General features: G+C 39.2%; 2 protein-coding genes across 2 annotated transcripts in view; both read left to right on the top strand.

Moving 5' to 3' along the window:
- The window catches only part of sptbn5 (spectrin, beta, non-erythrocytic 5), a 64,564-nt gene extending 58,176 nt beyond the window's left edge, over positions 1-6,388 (top strand). The window contains 14 exon segments of the mRNA XM_029687779.2: positions 86-262; positions 482-637; positions 814-1,031; positions 1,265-1,454; positions 1,675-1,851; positions 2,118-2,225; positions 2,416-3,058; positions 3,061-3,155; positions 3,289-3,357; positions 3,521-3,604; positions 3,720-3,811; positions 4,001-4,120; positions 4,332-4,603; positions 4,856-6,388. Coding sequence (XP_029543639.2) covers positions 86-262; positions 482-637; positions 814-1,031; positions 1,265-1,454; positions 1,675-1,851; positions 2,118-2,225; positions 2,416-3,058; positions 3,061-3,155; positions 3,289-3,357; positions 3,521-3,604; positions 3,720-3,811; positions 4,001-4,120; positions 4,332-4,603; positions 4,856-5,004 — 2,550 coding nt within the window. The 3' untranslated portion in view covers positions 5,005-6,388.
- Positions 6,389-13,450: 7,062 nt separating this feature from the next.
- foxg1a (forkhead box G1a) lies at positions 13,451-15,810 on the top strand. The gene has a single exon (XM_029688676.2). The coding sequence runs from the start codon at positions 13,617-13,619 to the stop codon at positions 14,853-14,855; it is 1,239 nt and encodes a 412-aa protein (XP_029544536.1). The 5' UTR covers positions 13,451-13,616; the 3' UTR covers positions 14,856-15,810.
- The last annotated feature ends 249 nt before the right edge of the window (positions 15,811-16,059 follow it).

Raw genomic sequence — 16,059 nt, 5'->3', positions numbered from 1 at the left:
TAATCAGACATGTGATGATCGATATCGAATGCATTTGAGTTTAGAGGCAGGCCACACTTTTCATAATAAAGTTACTGTCTTCCAGATGTTGCAGAAGAAGTTTGAAGACTTTGTGGCTGAGGTGAACACGCTGGGCCAGAGTAAACTCAACACTGTTCAACAACTACGACGGGAGGTGAAGTCTGCTGAAGGCCCGAAACGAGAGGCAGCGCTGCACAAATTATGGGACGACCTCAACCAGAATGTGAAGATTAGAGCGGAGGTAAAAGTCTAAGTCCAGTTCTTCTATCAATAATATTATAAGTCGCTACTTAAGTGGGACATTAAACGGTAGGGCAGAAAGGCAACGTCTACTCACAATTCTATAGCTCCTGTACCAAGCTTGATGTGCATTAAACACTCTCCTTCTAAGTATTGTTTATATATTACTGTGGGTAATTGACCTGAGCCATGGTGATTTAGCAGCCATTTTGTGTGACAGAACCTGAAGTCTGCCCGAGAGGTGCACCAGTTTGACCATGACGTGGACGAGCTGAAGGGTTGGATGAGTGAGAAGGAGGTGGTGTTGGACTCTGACGACCACGATCACGATCTACTCAGTATCCAGGCACTCATCAGACAACATGAAGGACTGGAGGTACAGTACACAACCCAAGTTTATTCAACATGTTTGACTGAGATGGGAGCAGAGCAGTTTCATTGAGGCAGACTCCATTAGCCATCCAAGGCCTGATGATGACACGAATGCCTTTACCTCGGTGGGCTAACAGCCGGTTACACTAACTCACCCATCAAATAACTGTTTGTTTCCAGAGAGACTTGGCGGTCATCGAGGGAGAGGTGTCTCGGACTAAAGAGGAGGGACGGGGCCTAACCAGGAAGTACCCCCAGGTGCAGGCCAGTCTGGGTGAGAGACTACAGGAAGTGGAGGCTAGCTGGGCTAGTCTGCATGCCAAGGCCATCCAACGCAGGAAGAGACTGGGGCAGGCTGAGGCTATGCAGAGATACCTCACAGAGTGGACAGAACTCATGTAGGTCTACTTCTTTTGATTTCATGTCATTAGGTTTGATAAGCTAAGACCCAAGATGAGACCCAATTCTATAATGTCACATTTATGATGTGCTTATAGATGTGTAATGTATGCTTTATGAACGTATAATTATTGAGGTGTGACCTGGATCTAATTTGATCATTTTAAAGTACATTTAAGTGCGATTACGTTTTCAATCATGAGGTTATTTTATTTTTCCCTGTGTTGCCCAGGGCATGGCTGAAAGAGACCCTGTCCCTGGTGAGAGGGGAGGGGTCAGGAGGGGAGGGTGCTGACCTGGAGCAGCTAATCAAAAGACACGAAGAGTACCATGTTCAGATTGACAAGCAGCTCAACAAATCACAGGCTGTGAAAGATGAGGGCAGATACCTCGTGGAGGAAGGCAACTTCATGTGCCAAGAGGTAATGACACAGTACTTAACAATTAAGACATAATGTCAAAGAAACCTAAACATCAATGTAATGCTAAGATACGTAAATGTTACGTTTCTCTTTTGCTATTGAATTTTTTTCATTATTTTAAGCATTATTGTCCTTGTTTCTATTAATATGTCTTGTGCCACAATGTTAAATATTGTTATAGGAACATTGAATAAAGCTATCTATTGCTGCCAAATTGCAGTTGGAGGAGCGTCTTCTGGAGCTGCAGGAGCTGGAGACGCGGGTGCAGGAGGTCTGGGAGGAGAGGAGGGTGTTGTACCAGGAGGAACTGGAGATCCTACATCTACAGAGGGAGCTGGAGCAGGCAGAGCACTGGCTCAGTACCTACGAAGCTACTCTGAGGGTAGAGGAGTACGGGGTGAGTCTTTTAACTGGTGGACAGCCCAATTAAAAGCCTAGGTGTTAACATAGGATTGTGGCGCAGGAGACCAGGGTTTGAACCTTGTCACTTATATAAATCATCATGCTTTCTGACAATAGTATGAAATAGTGAATATTTTCTTGAATTCCATATTTTTGATGATACTGGTCATTGGTTTTAGTTCTATATAATTTCCTTTTTGACCCACTAAGTGAAAGTTGGTTAAGTCTGGTTAAGATGCTCAGTGATGTCTCCTTTCCCAGGACTCTGTGTCAGACGTTCTGGAGTTGATGAAGAAACAGGAGGACTTGGAGGCTATGATTCAAGCCCAGAGTGACAGGTTTAGCACCTTACAGAAGAAGAAAACACAGGTGAGTGAAATATGAGAGGACGATATTCACCTTTCCTGACAACTGATGTTATGGCTGTTGAATTTTGGCTAACTCCATTAAACCATAAAACTCCTTTTGGTTTTCTCTGAACAATGACAACCCAAAAGATGGCTTTGGCATGGATACAGTAGATTACTCTCACACATAGTTTTATTCTATATTTTTTTAGAGAGAGCAGAGATTACAAAGCTTCCATGGTGATGATGGAGACAATTCCAGGAAGAAGCTTTCCAGGGTGACCTCCCTGAAGAGGAAACCGTCTGACCGTCTGACCCCCCGATACACTGGCCCTAAACCCCTAAAACCCACAGACTGGGTCCGCAGAACCAGCACCGGCAAAACACCTGATCCAGATTCATCTCCCTCCATCTCCAGCGGCCCCCCTCCCAGCCCCGCCCCTAGGGCCCTGACCACCCAGAACCTTGCCTCTGTGGCCCCCTCTAGATCCCCACGCTTCGCCCCTCCAGTCAACCCTCCTCCATCCCCTCCATCCTCTCCCGCTACAGAGAGCAGTAGCCACTCCTGCTACAGACCCCATAGATTGTCAGTGAAGGAAGAAGAGTTGCCTCCCACAGATAGACCATCTATCGCCCCCAAGCCAAGGCTCTCCCTCAAAAAGACGTTAGCCAGGCATGAGGAGCTGGCCCCAGAAACACCTGTGTCGGCCCCAACCTCACCTGAGCCAGCCTCACATGCATCTCCCCTACCCTCACCTGTATCTGCACCTGTCCTCTCTGAAAATCCTGAGCAGCCAGATAACGAACCCACCACACCCTCTAAACTCCCTCCCCTCTCCGGAGATGTCCCTCCCCCTCCAGAGACCTGCCCCCTTCCCCTCTACTGCTACACCACAGGAAACTAGAGGACCTACCAGAGAAGATGGCTACGCTCTCAGACTCAACATCTGATGTGAGATCAGATCACTAACTAACTAATGAACAAACTACACTCTGAATCCGAGTGGATAGCACATGTTTGTTTACGTTTTACACTATGTCTACTGTTTTCCATCTTGAGAACTGTGTTGTTTACATCTGTGTAGGTCAGTGGTCAAGTGCCTGCCAGAATGGATGGGATGTTGGAGATCAAGGTGAAACAAAGCGGAAACAAAGTAAGACCCTGTTTTACTTTCTCAATGTGGAGGACCGAAACATTCTGACCTAAAACAATTGTTGATGCTAGGTCATCTCCAGTGTTTTTTTTTTTATGATCAAATCATTCATGATTTACAGTAAGATAAAGCAGTAAAACTGTGAAACTGTATTGGTTTGCAGGGGTTGGAGAACTGGGATACTGTCTATGCATTACTGGAGAGGGAGACACTCAATCTTTTCAAAGACAGAGACGCAGCTACAGAGGTACTGCTTATTCATGAAGTCTACAGAACAATATTTGAAAGTTAAATTCACAGGTGCTTTTAGAGAGAATAATGACTTTTGAACGTACAGTATGTCACTGCTTTTTCTTTTACAGAGGTCTTCCCTATGGCCCCCCATCAATATGGTTGGAGCAGTGTGTAAGGAAAACCCATACTATAGGAGAAAAGACCATACCTTCAAACTAACGTGAGCCTTAAACATTACTGAAAGAGAATCCATGCTTAAAGTGGAAAATCAAGCTATTTCTAAGTACTGTATAAAACATGCCATGTTAGAAGTTTGAGGACTTGTAGATAAAGTATACAAAGACTACCTCCTCTGACAAAATGTAATTGCATGTGACCGTCTGTTCTGCTGTCTGTGTATGTCCGTTAGTCTGGATGATGGAAGTCAGTACCTGTTCGCTGCCTTTAGCCGAGAGCAGCAGCTCAAATGGGTAGAGGAACTTCAGAACTGCACCAAGTCTGGAAGCTCCTCTGACTCTGAGGATTCTGGGTAAGGCAACTGTCAAACAGAAGGTCAATTTCTTAAAATGTTGTTATTAATAAATGAATAACACATCTTTTACCAGTGCCTTTACCTGAATAGTTTGCCTAATAAACAATTTATTTGAATCCTGGTGTTTTTGAGTGTAGTTCTCATTATAAAATTGAGTGAATATAGTATCTTGATATTTGAAACATTTGCCAATTCCCATTTCTTTCAGGAACTCCTCAAAGGACACAGTAGATCATCAGTACTCCAAACAGGTCAACATCAATGATGCTTCTGAGAACAAAGGGTTTCTCAGAGTTGGCTCCAGTGAAAGTGTTGGTTCTAGAGTTGGCTCCAGTGAAAGTTTTGGTTCTAGAGTTGGCTCAAGAGAAAGTGTGGTTTCCAATGAAAGTTTTGAGAGCGATATAGGGCCACCACCAAAGCCCCCCCATACCTATTACAACAAGCACCGCTACCCTACAGGAGGGGGGACCAAAGATGAAGGTGAGACTACACATGCATTAGTTTCCCACAACTTGAAATATTACAAAAACAGCCATTTTGAAACTGAAATAAATTCCAGGTGAGACTGCGTAACCAACACAATGGTTACAAACAACCATTTTGGTACACAAAGAAATTAAATTCTTCACTACATTTTTTGGCATGTTAACATTGTAATTATATTAATAAATCCTTATAAAGTACTCTGAAATACTTTGATGCCTCATAACATAATGTGCGGTCTTGTTCCAGGGACTGTAATAACTCAGAGCCTGAGTTCCTTACAGGGGAGGCATCCCTCCACCGCCCAACCTCCTCTACCTCCACAAAGCCTCAATGACCCTGAGACCAAAGACAAACCCAAGAACAAGAGTGTCTTCAAGAAGCTCTTCGGAAAGTGATTTGGGATATTTCCTGTGTTATTAGAATAGAGTCATCTTAACAATTTATATCTTAATGTTACCTTTACAATGGTCAAATCAAATGCCACAATCTTTCTGTTGTTAACCATTAGCATTGGTTTATGATATGTTAGCAACCATTTGTATGTTCATTTTCTCCTTGTGTTGATCTACTCAAGATGGCTGCATGCTCATGAGATTTTATGCCAGTGCCTATATAAAAAGCGAATTTATTTATTCAATAGAAATAATTACATTCAGTTTGGCCTATTTCATTTTACACATTTCAAACCACAATCATTTTCGAATCACCACATTTGGTAATTGAACTAATATCTCTTGTGTAGAAACGTATAAATAGATCATCCTTACCATGCTCAAACGAAGTTTCACGTTAATTATGCATTATGTCAATGACATATTTGCCGATATTAGAATTATACATGTCTATTTTAAGTAAATATGTCACCGATATTTAATTGTATGGATTATAGGCTGCCAATCTTGTTTTGAAAATGTGAAAATATTTTTAACAGCATATTGAGTGAGAAAGAAATACATGATATGAAGTGTATTCTTTAAATATTTTAGTCAAATGAAATGAGAGGACATTTTTCAAAGTTAGTATCATTTTTGCAATTCATTTTCATGCCATAACTTAATGACCTTGTGATTATGATGGGTGTTCTTTTACAACTTTTACATTATACATTTTGCAAATGTCATTCGTATTTTAATTACTTTCGGTTTAGACTGCAACTAAGAATCAACTAAATGACATATTTTAGATTGAGAATGTGTTAGTATAATAAAAGCCTGCATTCAGATAAAATTAGGGGACAATTTTTGTCATCCAATATTCCACATGTATTACGCTTTTTTTGTGTAGGCTAGTAGTCAAAATACCTTCACTTTTGATCATCTGATTAAACGGTTATGTGTGTTTTGCGGATTCTGTAAAAATACATGTCTTTGATGGAAATGTTCAATTTCACTGGAATTGAGAAATGCGTAAAGAATTGGACCACAATATACAACCCTACAATAAGTGTCAGCAAAGTACATGCCACAAATGTATGATCTTTCAGCATTTTCGATCCTAGGCCTTCCGGACTATATGCCTTCATGAGTCAGCAACATTTGCTACCGCTTGATGGCGTCAGAGACAATTAAAGCAACAAGACAGTCTTATCCCTTGCAGTTCAAAAGTTAATTCGAGATGTTGCCATTGATTTAACATCTTGAGCTTTGTCTATTTGTGATTATTGCATTTAACTTGTTAAACAATTTGGGTAATGTGCCATGATATTTCAGGTCATGGGTTTGATTACTCATTTGGTGTCATTAGACTAGACGTGTGGGTAGAATAAAAATCATAAAGGGATTTCATATGTGGGCTCTTTTATTGCCTCAAACACAATGATTGTAATATATAGAGGTTATGGGCAAGATAATTTATTTTGGTAGTTTATTTCTGGATCATTTCTGTGCGGTGGTTAGTATTTATAGTAGGTTTATTTATTACGTTTACATTAGTTTGAGGTTTTTCAGTAGGCCTAATTAAAGGACATCGTGTTTTGAACACGGTAGCCTTGCGTTTGAATTGTAATCGAAAAGAAAAAGAAAGAAAAAACAGCCCAACTGTATAGTAATAATAACACATTTGACATGTTCAACAATTTAAGGCTTAAGAAGGCCTATACAGAGATTCTTTAGAAATCATTCATAAGCAAATGTCATGCTCTACCAGGTTACAGGGTGGAAAATTGTTTATTTGTCAAAGCACCAGATGTAGTCTTACAAATTCTATTGAATATTAACACAGAATATATGTGCCTGTATTCCCTGTTCTACAAAATCGCATCATTCGGCTTGCTTGCAAAAATATTTAATTGTAAACTATGTTGGTAACCCCAAGCCAATAGAATTGTATTCATTCGATAGGTTATTTGATCAGAAGCCAGTCCCTAGTTGTTATTCGGATCACGCGTCTCCCAAAGCAGCTGCAGCTGATTTAATGAATCACCACACAGCTCAAAGATTTAACAATGTTGTTCTCGGCCAGTAAAATCAGTCAAATAAATCGGAAATACATTATTCTTGAGAAACTAATTTTAAAACTCCAAATAATAGGCTATTTCCCAAAATGACAAGATTGTAAAAGGGACACATCTCTTATCCTCAATTTTGTGTTTTGTTTCTAATTAATTCAATAGACCTATACACGATAGTAAATTAAAAAACCCTGATATGTATTAAAATTGGCTTTATATTTACCGTTACTTCTCATCTTTAAGATTTATTGCAGGATACAAATGTATGCCTCACACACATACCCAATTTAAGCCTGGTTAAATTGTGCTCCCACTCCTTGAGTAAACCAATAAGTTCATAAAATAGCCGAGTGTACATTTAGGGAAAACGAAAGGCAAATAGTCTCTATTCACCTTTTGAAGTATGGTTCAAATATCCACACATTACTACAGAACACAACAGTCAAAATACTGTAGACTTGTCCGTTATATAGTCATACAGATTCACAATACCGTAACACAGCAGCACCTCTAAACGACAAACAGCATTGTAAAGGTTGCCGGTAGGTTAGGTCCATAAAATGAACCCACAACCAGACCAATGTGATAATCAAATGTATGATCAAATAATATCGAATAATGATTCATTATTATTTATCACGTTTATAAATAAATATAGACGGATTGCTGTGACAACAGGTGTACAGATACTTTATCTTCATACCTCAATTAGCAAATTCTTCTAAGTTGCTTATAAACTGCAGGGTGAACTTGTTTTAATGTTCCATTAAAACACATGCAGACAATAGTTTTAGGTTAATTTTATTTAAAGTCCCGATCAAACATTGAATTTTCATTGAATCAATTTAATCAACATTCCTTTCTCCAATAAACAATAAGATTCCCTCTCCGGGATACGCCTTCTTTTTAAACCAAAAGCCATTCGCTCCTCTACCGCTAGGGGGCTCTCTGCTCTCACAGATGTGCGCCAGTTTCCATCAGTTTTATAACGGAGTTTTGCGGTATGTCTGCTTGCCACTATTTATTTGTGCCCTAAAGTGAATAATAATGTGTTTACATCAACGGCGTGTTTATAAATATTTTGCAGTAGCCTATGTGTCGAGCAGCCCTGTCATTGTATTCAAACAAATCCATGCCTACACTCAATTTATTATAACGATTAAACTAGTACTTTCAATAAATTATGGTTGTCAGTCTGAGATGAAATTGTAAGCGTTTTGTTTTAGGTTTGAATCTTTTTTTATACGTGAAACATAACATGATTGGAATTATTGATATAATTCTAGTTTTATGGCCGTAGTTGTGTTCTAAATCAAGGATGGGCAACTTTGGGGGCCACAAAAAAACACACACTCAGTCAGGGCCGGCCCTAGACTTTTGGGGGCCCTAAGCCACATTTAGTTGATGATTACAAGTTTAGATAGCTGGCCGCTAGACTAATTTACCAATCTTAGCGGACATGGGCTAATTGAGTGACTGTCAGTCACCAGGTTTACATGCAACCTTTTTATGCCTGTAAAGTAGGCTACATGTAGGATTCAAAAACGACACGACAGACCTGATGGAAATTGGAAATTTGTGCCGGTAAACTTTTCAAATGTAAAAAAAGATACTAAATACACTAGACAAGGTAGGTTCTCTTTATGAGTGTAAAATTAATTATATGAGAAATGCTTGGCTGCCTTTTGACAAATAAAAATAATCTCGCTATTTTGTCCATAATAATCTCATCGTGTAGGCTATACCTTCTTGGTAAACTTTCCAAATATCGACAAAACTAAATATACTAGATAAGGTGGGATCTTTTTGTGTAGGTAAAAGGAATTATGCAAGAAAGGGTGGTGTCAACTGTTTTATGCGCAAATATTGATATAATAACAATCATATTGAAGTAAAACTTGAAGTCACACGATGACATGTTGTGTGGTCCTCCCACTACCATTTGGGAAAGCATACCCTCTATTAGGCTACAGATTAAATCAGTGGCTAGAGCACATATGCCAATACCAGAGTGGGCACACTCGCTATATTAAGATAAATTCTTAGTGACAAACCATCAGTAGAGTTGAAAATACGATGGCATGTATTTATTTTTTGCTACATGGGAACTGAACAGCAAAAGTTATTTTTATGTGCACTATGTCTTCACGCAAAGACATTGACCGGCAACAAGTCAATTTGATGGAAACATCTCTGATGTATAAATATTTTATTTATGTAGATTTTTGAATATTTGCATGAAAATCTGCCGCCAATTGGATGGAAACCTAGCTACTGACTGACATAACAAGAGAAAAACTTCTGATGCACAACCAAATTGTACCTTGCGTATTCTACTATTCTAACTCTCAACAGTAAATTCAGACCCCAACTGAGTTCCTAATACAGTACATTCAGCATATTATATATATTAGGAACTCTGTCGGTGTCTCAACTTACTGTTGAGAGTTGAAATAGTAGAATATATAAGGTGCAATTTCGAAATGATATGTGTGTGATATATACATATTTCTTTATTTATTTCCGTTTTTGGAAATTGATCCTCTGGCCTACAAAAAGGTTCGCTGCCAGTTGCCCATCCCTGTTCTAAACCATTGTTATCATTCTACCATTTGTTTAATGTAGGTTCCCTTATGGAAATACGGTTTCTATAGTATAAGAATAACGTTTTATTTAAGATAGGCCTATATCACTGTAAACCCCAAGGCATGTTTTAACTTAAATACTTCTTGTAAGTTGTACTCAAAGTCAATGAAAAGTAATTATTACTTAAAACGTTAGTATCACAAACTCAAAACTAAATGAGAAGTCACACCAACATTATTTTTTTAAAGATATAACAACAACAACATTTCTGGAATTGTTATTAATATCTGTATTTTTGTATGTACATTTAGTGATTGATTGATAAAATTTTATACTACACAAAGATAAAACAATTCTAAACTAATCCAGTCATTTCATTTTTGCGCCTGTTACTGAAATGGGTGTTCCAGTTTAAATGGTTTAGGCTATCCAACAGTTGAACTACCCAACACTGGCTAGATTCCAATAGGAATTACACATCACTTTGCATGCCAGCAGAATGTGATCTACAGTTTCTGGTAAATTTCCCAGGTTTTCCAGAAATCCTGGTTGGAAGATTAATATATATATATATTTTAGGAAAGTTTGTGGAATTTTGCAAGCCTACGTGTAGGCCTGATGTGGCTTGTAAACTATGACTTTCAGGCCACTGTATACCGGGAAATTATTGAAGGCGTGGCTTAGTGGGGGCGGGAAATGTAAGAGTCCCTTACAAATAAAATGCATTTGTATTACTCATATGAAGCTAGTACTGCTCACGTCAGCTATTTAAGTTTCTTAACTGAATTTGTTTTAGGTAATCGGTTTCCTCAAAATGTTTGTGTAGCCAGAACTTATCCGGATTTACAGTGTAGGCAACCATTGTAAATCAGAGAGTAATAAAAGTGTTTTATCATGCATTAGTCGCAAGAAATGCTACTTTCCTACTCTTGGCTATTAATCCTCAACAGAGATTTGCTGTGCATCGGCCCTGTGCATGGGTTATTGTAGTATGCTAGGTTAGAAGGTGCTATATTTATACATCTTATGATTCAGACTTGTATTATTCACTTTCAGTTGCACTCCCAAACGTCGTCATCAGTAGCTGCAACATCTCCAACTGTGCTAAACCCTATGATTGTGTTTATTAAAACAAATGGCCTTCAAACGTACACAAACGATTCGGCACCTAATTTGTAAAGTGTAGAATTTTGATTTGTGATGCAATCGGATGCACGTGCTTGCACACCATGGGCACAGCACATGACTATAATTGTCTTTCATCCTATATTTCAAATATATTTAAAGTATAGGCTACTACTGGTAGTTTTCTACTCATATAAATGGCATTTATTCGTTACATTTATTAAATCATTTATTGGTGGAGTGCAAACTAATTTGCTAGAACAAAATAGAGGATACAAAATGCAGAGATAATACCAGGCGCTCATGACCTTGTTTGTTAACTTGCTGAAAGAAAGCGTTGACAACCAGTCCATTCCTTTTAAGTGATGCGATAAGGCTATTCAGGAGTATCACATTCTTTGTACAACAGCTAATCTCTGGGATAGTTGGACTCATGACCACCATGAGAATGCAAGACAAACCATCAGATTGCGCATAGATGAGATATGAGCGTTGCTAGTGCTTGTAGGCCTACACAGTCTTTTTGCAAACCGGAAATGAAATTCCAGGACCAAATAAATCGTTTGCACTTGACAATTATATATATCTTACCAAGGGTGTTGTTGAAATTTAACTTACCGATTATATTTGGAAAAATGGGCCTACTCAAATATACTCATCATGCTTTGTCCCATGTTTTTGGCCAGTGTTTCTCCATTGACAAACTATTACATGTCTCTCCAGAAATGTGATAAAAATTAAGTGCGTTAGCATCACTATTGTTGTTATTATTATTATTACCTAGGCTATTGTTGTGGTTATTATTATTGTGGTAATAATAGCAGCCACAAGTATCCATGGTAGCCATTCGTCATAGCACTGTCTTGAATCATCCGTGACTAACCACAAGACGACATATTGTATATCATAACAACATAATGAAATGACCAAAATAGGCTAAATAACATGCTGTTTTTTGTTTCATTGTGTTGTTAAAGGAAAACGAACTATGACTGTTATACAACTATGTGTTATTTTTGGATATCTATGCGTATATGTAATCACTATTTTAACATTTCTTAAAACACATGATGTTGGCTTGACATTTTTAACAAATGCCACTAATATTTACATGAGTGTGCATCAACAGTAGGTCGAGCCAAAAAAAGTCACCTTGTGGGAATTCACGAGGCTCTCTGTTTGTATCTCTCCTTCCCATCAGTTATTTATCTCCTGTGCGCTTGTGCGCTCTCTGCTTGGTGAATTTGTCTCTGCGCGTGTGTGTGTGCGTGTGTGTGTGTGTGTGTGTGTGTGTGTATGTGTGTGTGCGCGCGCGTGCGTGTGTGTGTCGCTCATCCTGACAAATATCCATATGAGTTTACCTTAACACACAAATACAACAACACAAATAGACAGCTATAATATAATAAACTGGCCTGACCTGGAGCTGGTCTGAGCTGAGCTATGTGAAAACCTATGATGTTCAACATTTAGGCTACTCGTTCTCGCAAGGCTGTTACGCACATGGACTAAAGTAATACATTTGTGTTTGAATGTAATATTTCAGATGAAGACAATGGAGGATGGGTTATGACAATTGACTCGAAGGTGCAAAGCTTGTTTCTTGGAGCGTTATGACCACTGGGGACACATATTTGTAGGCTAAATATACTAGTACAGTTCTCCCCTATCGATAAATTCCCACTATGACTGAGAACCCTTCGTAAAAAAAAAAGGTTTAAACAGTTTTTGGTAATAACGGCTCACCCTTGCTCTCTAAATTGCAACATCCCTTGTTACCTTGTTACCCGTCATCGTGATTTACTAGTATGGTGATAATTATTCTCATTATAGGCCTAGGTATTATGTAGTAGCCTACCACCAATATGAATACTAGGCCTATAGGCTACTATACTAGGCATACAACTATTAGCAGGAAAGCCTACTACAACTGGTAGGCGAGTTAAAGTAAGCCTAACAATTATACTAATAATGATATGTTTGTGATGTTTGCAACGCGGCATAGCCTATTGGAAAAAAATATATGGATTACTTCTCAAAACGGTAACTCCAAACCATTACGCACGAGCGCACGATGGAGATCTTGGGCTCCAAGTAGCCGTGGGCCGAGGGTTGAATTTACTTGAGCTCTAAAAAGATGGACCGTAAACAAACATGATTAATTATTAATTAAGTATCTTTAAATACTACCTGAACATTTAATAAGGACCACTGTGCTACTGTGGAGATCTCCATATAAAAAACACAAATTAATGTCCATTCTTTAACGTCTAATCTAATATCAACATTTTAATAGTAGGCTACTTATGCTTGAGACATAAAGTAGTACCTCTCCTCGGTCGCTACATTTATGTGTCCCTTTTGTGTTTACTTCCATGGGAATGTACACAAACTTTTGAAGACGCAGAGATATGTTGAATCAGCAATCTGGAAATATCAAGAGCAGTGAAATGGATTAAGGTTAGCCATATGTGGTATATTTTCTTGGTATGATTTTTGTCCGAGAAAGAAAACCTTTGTTGATGGGGATGAGCCCATTCTGCGTTGCATTGGTGGATGTGTATCCTTGCGCACTTCAGCAACAGCTAAGAACTGCTCTGTGATTGGCTGGAAGGAGGGAGGACGCGTTAATACTTATGGTGCTGTGGTTGGCTCTCAACTGTAAAGGTTCAACCATTTTTTGTTTACATCTTAGTGTCTGTGGCTCCATAATTAATTGTAGCTATCTGTCTCCTATCGATGTGCCGTAAAGAACATGAAATAGTTGTTTTTTATTAGCAGAGTTGCAGGCGTAAGAGATTGAGACACAACTGTGCTGCTGCTTGTTGTCATTTTACCTTGCGTGTGATGTTGGATATGGGAGAACGGAAAGAAGTGAAAATGATTCCTAAATCATCGTTCAGTATAAACAGTCTGGTGCCTGAAGCCGTCCAAAGTGACAACCACCACAGAACCGTCCACGAGGAAGAGGAGAAGATCCCTTTACCTACCCTGGTGCAGGACCCAAAGTCGGAGAACATTTGCACCAAAATCGAAAATTCGTCCAATGAAACGACTTGCACTGACGAGAAGGAAAAACAGGAAGAGAAGAAGGATAGCAAAGAGGGGGAGAGCGGTGGGAAAGATGGTGAAAAGAAAAACGGCAAGTACGAGAAACCACCATTTAGCTATAATGCTTTAATTATGATGGCTATTCGGCAGAGTCCGGAGAAACGACTAACTCTGAACGGTATTTACGAGTTCATTATGAAGAATTTCCCCTATTACCGGGAGAACAAGCAGGGTTGGCAGAATTCCATCAGGCATAACCTCAGCCTAAACAAATGTTTTGTTAAAGTCCCGCGGCACTATGATGACCCGGGTAAGGGGAACTACTGGATGCTTGACCCCTCGAGTGACGATGTGTTTATCGGTGGGACAACCGGCAAACTTCGTAGGAGATCGACCACATCCAGGGCAAAGTTGGCTTTTAAGCGAGGCGCTCGCCTTACTTCCACCGGGTTGACCTTTATGGATAGAGCCGGCTCTCTATATTGGCCAATGTCACCGTTTCTTTCGCTTCACCATCCGAGGGCCAGCAGCGCGTTGAGCTACAATGGGACATCATCGCCATACCCTAGTCATCCTATGTCCTACAGTACAATGTTGACTCAAAACAGTTTGGGGAACAACCATTCTTTCCCTTCTTCCAATGGCCTGAGTGTTGACAGACTTGTGAATGGAGACATTCCCTATGCCACTCATCACCTAACGGCGGCGGCGTTGGCGGCCTCTGTGCCATGTGGTCTATCGGTGCCCTGCTCCGGGACTTACTCTTTAAACCCATGTTCGTCCATAAACCTCCTTGCAGGACAGACAAGTTACTTTTTCCCCCATGTCCCGCATCCATCAATGACCTCCCAGAGCAGCGCTTCGATGGCGGCCAGGGTTGCCTCCTCCTCCTCCTCCCCGCAGGCGCCCTCATCTCTTCCCTGTGAGTCCTTAAGGTCTTCTCTACCAAGTTTCTCTTCTGGACTTTCTGGAGGACTTTCTGATTACTTCACACATCATAATCAAGGGTCAACTTCAAATCCACTTATACACTAACAAAACATCCCACGGGAGAAAGACTGTAAGTGAACATTTTACACCCATTTACATTGTAAAATATATAAAGAAAAGCGAAATTAAACAAAGAGAAAACAAAATGAAAGCAGCCCGAACTGAAGCCCAGGTATTTTTTATTAATATTCTGCATTTATTTCTCTGTACATAATGTAATGTGTCGGGGAGTTGTTTATTATTCCACTGTCAGCAACGTGCAATGTGATACGGAAAAAAAACGAAGAGAACGTAGTTTTTGGACTGAGGCATTACCTTAGAATGTGTATTTAAATAGTGTCTGCAGATTTGCCTAATTTTAATATTAAGAATCTTGTGATCTAATACCATCACATGAACCACCAGTCTCCATGTTTGCAGTATTATCACGTATCATGAGTGCGCTGGTGGAGTATGATTGTTGCAAAGCAATTCAACACTAATTTTAATTGTTTCTTTTCAAATAAATGTGTTTTTAAAATGCAGAATAACCATACCAACCAATGGCTGTTTGTTATTTTGTCCTCTCCCATAATGAACAAAGTAGTAGGCTACTTTATACTGACATTCATTTATATATAGGCTAATATTTTCACAATGTTATACTTTATAGACCAAAGAATGGGTTTAGAAAAAATACTCGAGAATTTCACTATTCAACACCAGAACAGATTCAGAAGGGGACAAAATGAACGAATGCCTTTTAACTTGTGTTGTGCATATTGTACTGTATGTGGTCACCACCTGGTCACATCCATTTTGTAATTAGTCAAATGTCAATATACCTATTGTAATTATAGGTTAACTTTGCGAACGTGTAACCCGTGTTGAGCAAATGCCTCATAAAAATATGGAGTGATTGTTTATGTCGTCTTTAAATTTCATGGTTGTGATATTGTGGTCTTATTCCCGTGTTTGTCGCTAAAACTGTTTATCGAACAAAATAAAATAATAGGTTACGTCCATATCTGATGAAAACTTTGTCTTTTTTTCCATTCGTATTACAATAGTAGTACGTTTCGGTTGTTATGTTGTATGTGGTTGTTAATTGGATGGCTGCGCAGGCAACATTGTGCGGGTATAGGACCTAGGCCTTTTTCGTTCAGCTTTTGGCTTTGAGAACCAACTGGCACAGAAATGTTTCAGCTTCCTTTGCCTCCCTTATTTTGACCACTTGGTACTTAATATTTGTTAGTTAAAAACAAACCAG

This window comes from Oncorhynchus nerka, linkage group LG18 (assembly GCF_034236695.1).
Source record: "Oncorhynchus nerka isolate Pitt River linkage group LG18, Oner_Uvic_2.0, whole genome shotgun sequence".
In the NCBI taxonomy this organism is placed as follows: Eukaryota; Metazoa; Chordata; class Actinopteri; order Salmoniformes; family Salmonidae; genus Oncorhynchus; species Oncorhynchus nerka.
Note: the sequence above shows the minus strand (reverse complement) of the source record. Positions and strands in the feature narration are given on the sequence as shown.

Coding starts and splice junctions, on each gene's coding strand:
- foxg1a (XM_029688676.2), top strand. CDS start 13,617: ATGTTGGATATGGGAGAACGGAAAGAAGTGAAAATGATTCCTAAATCA.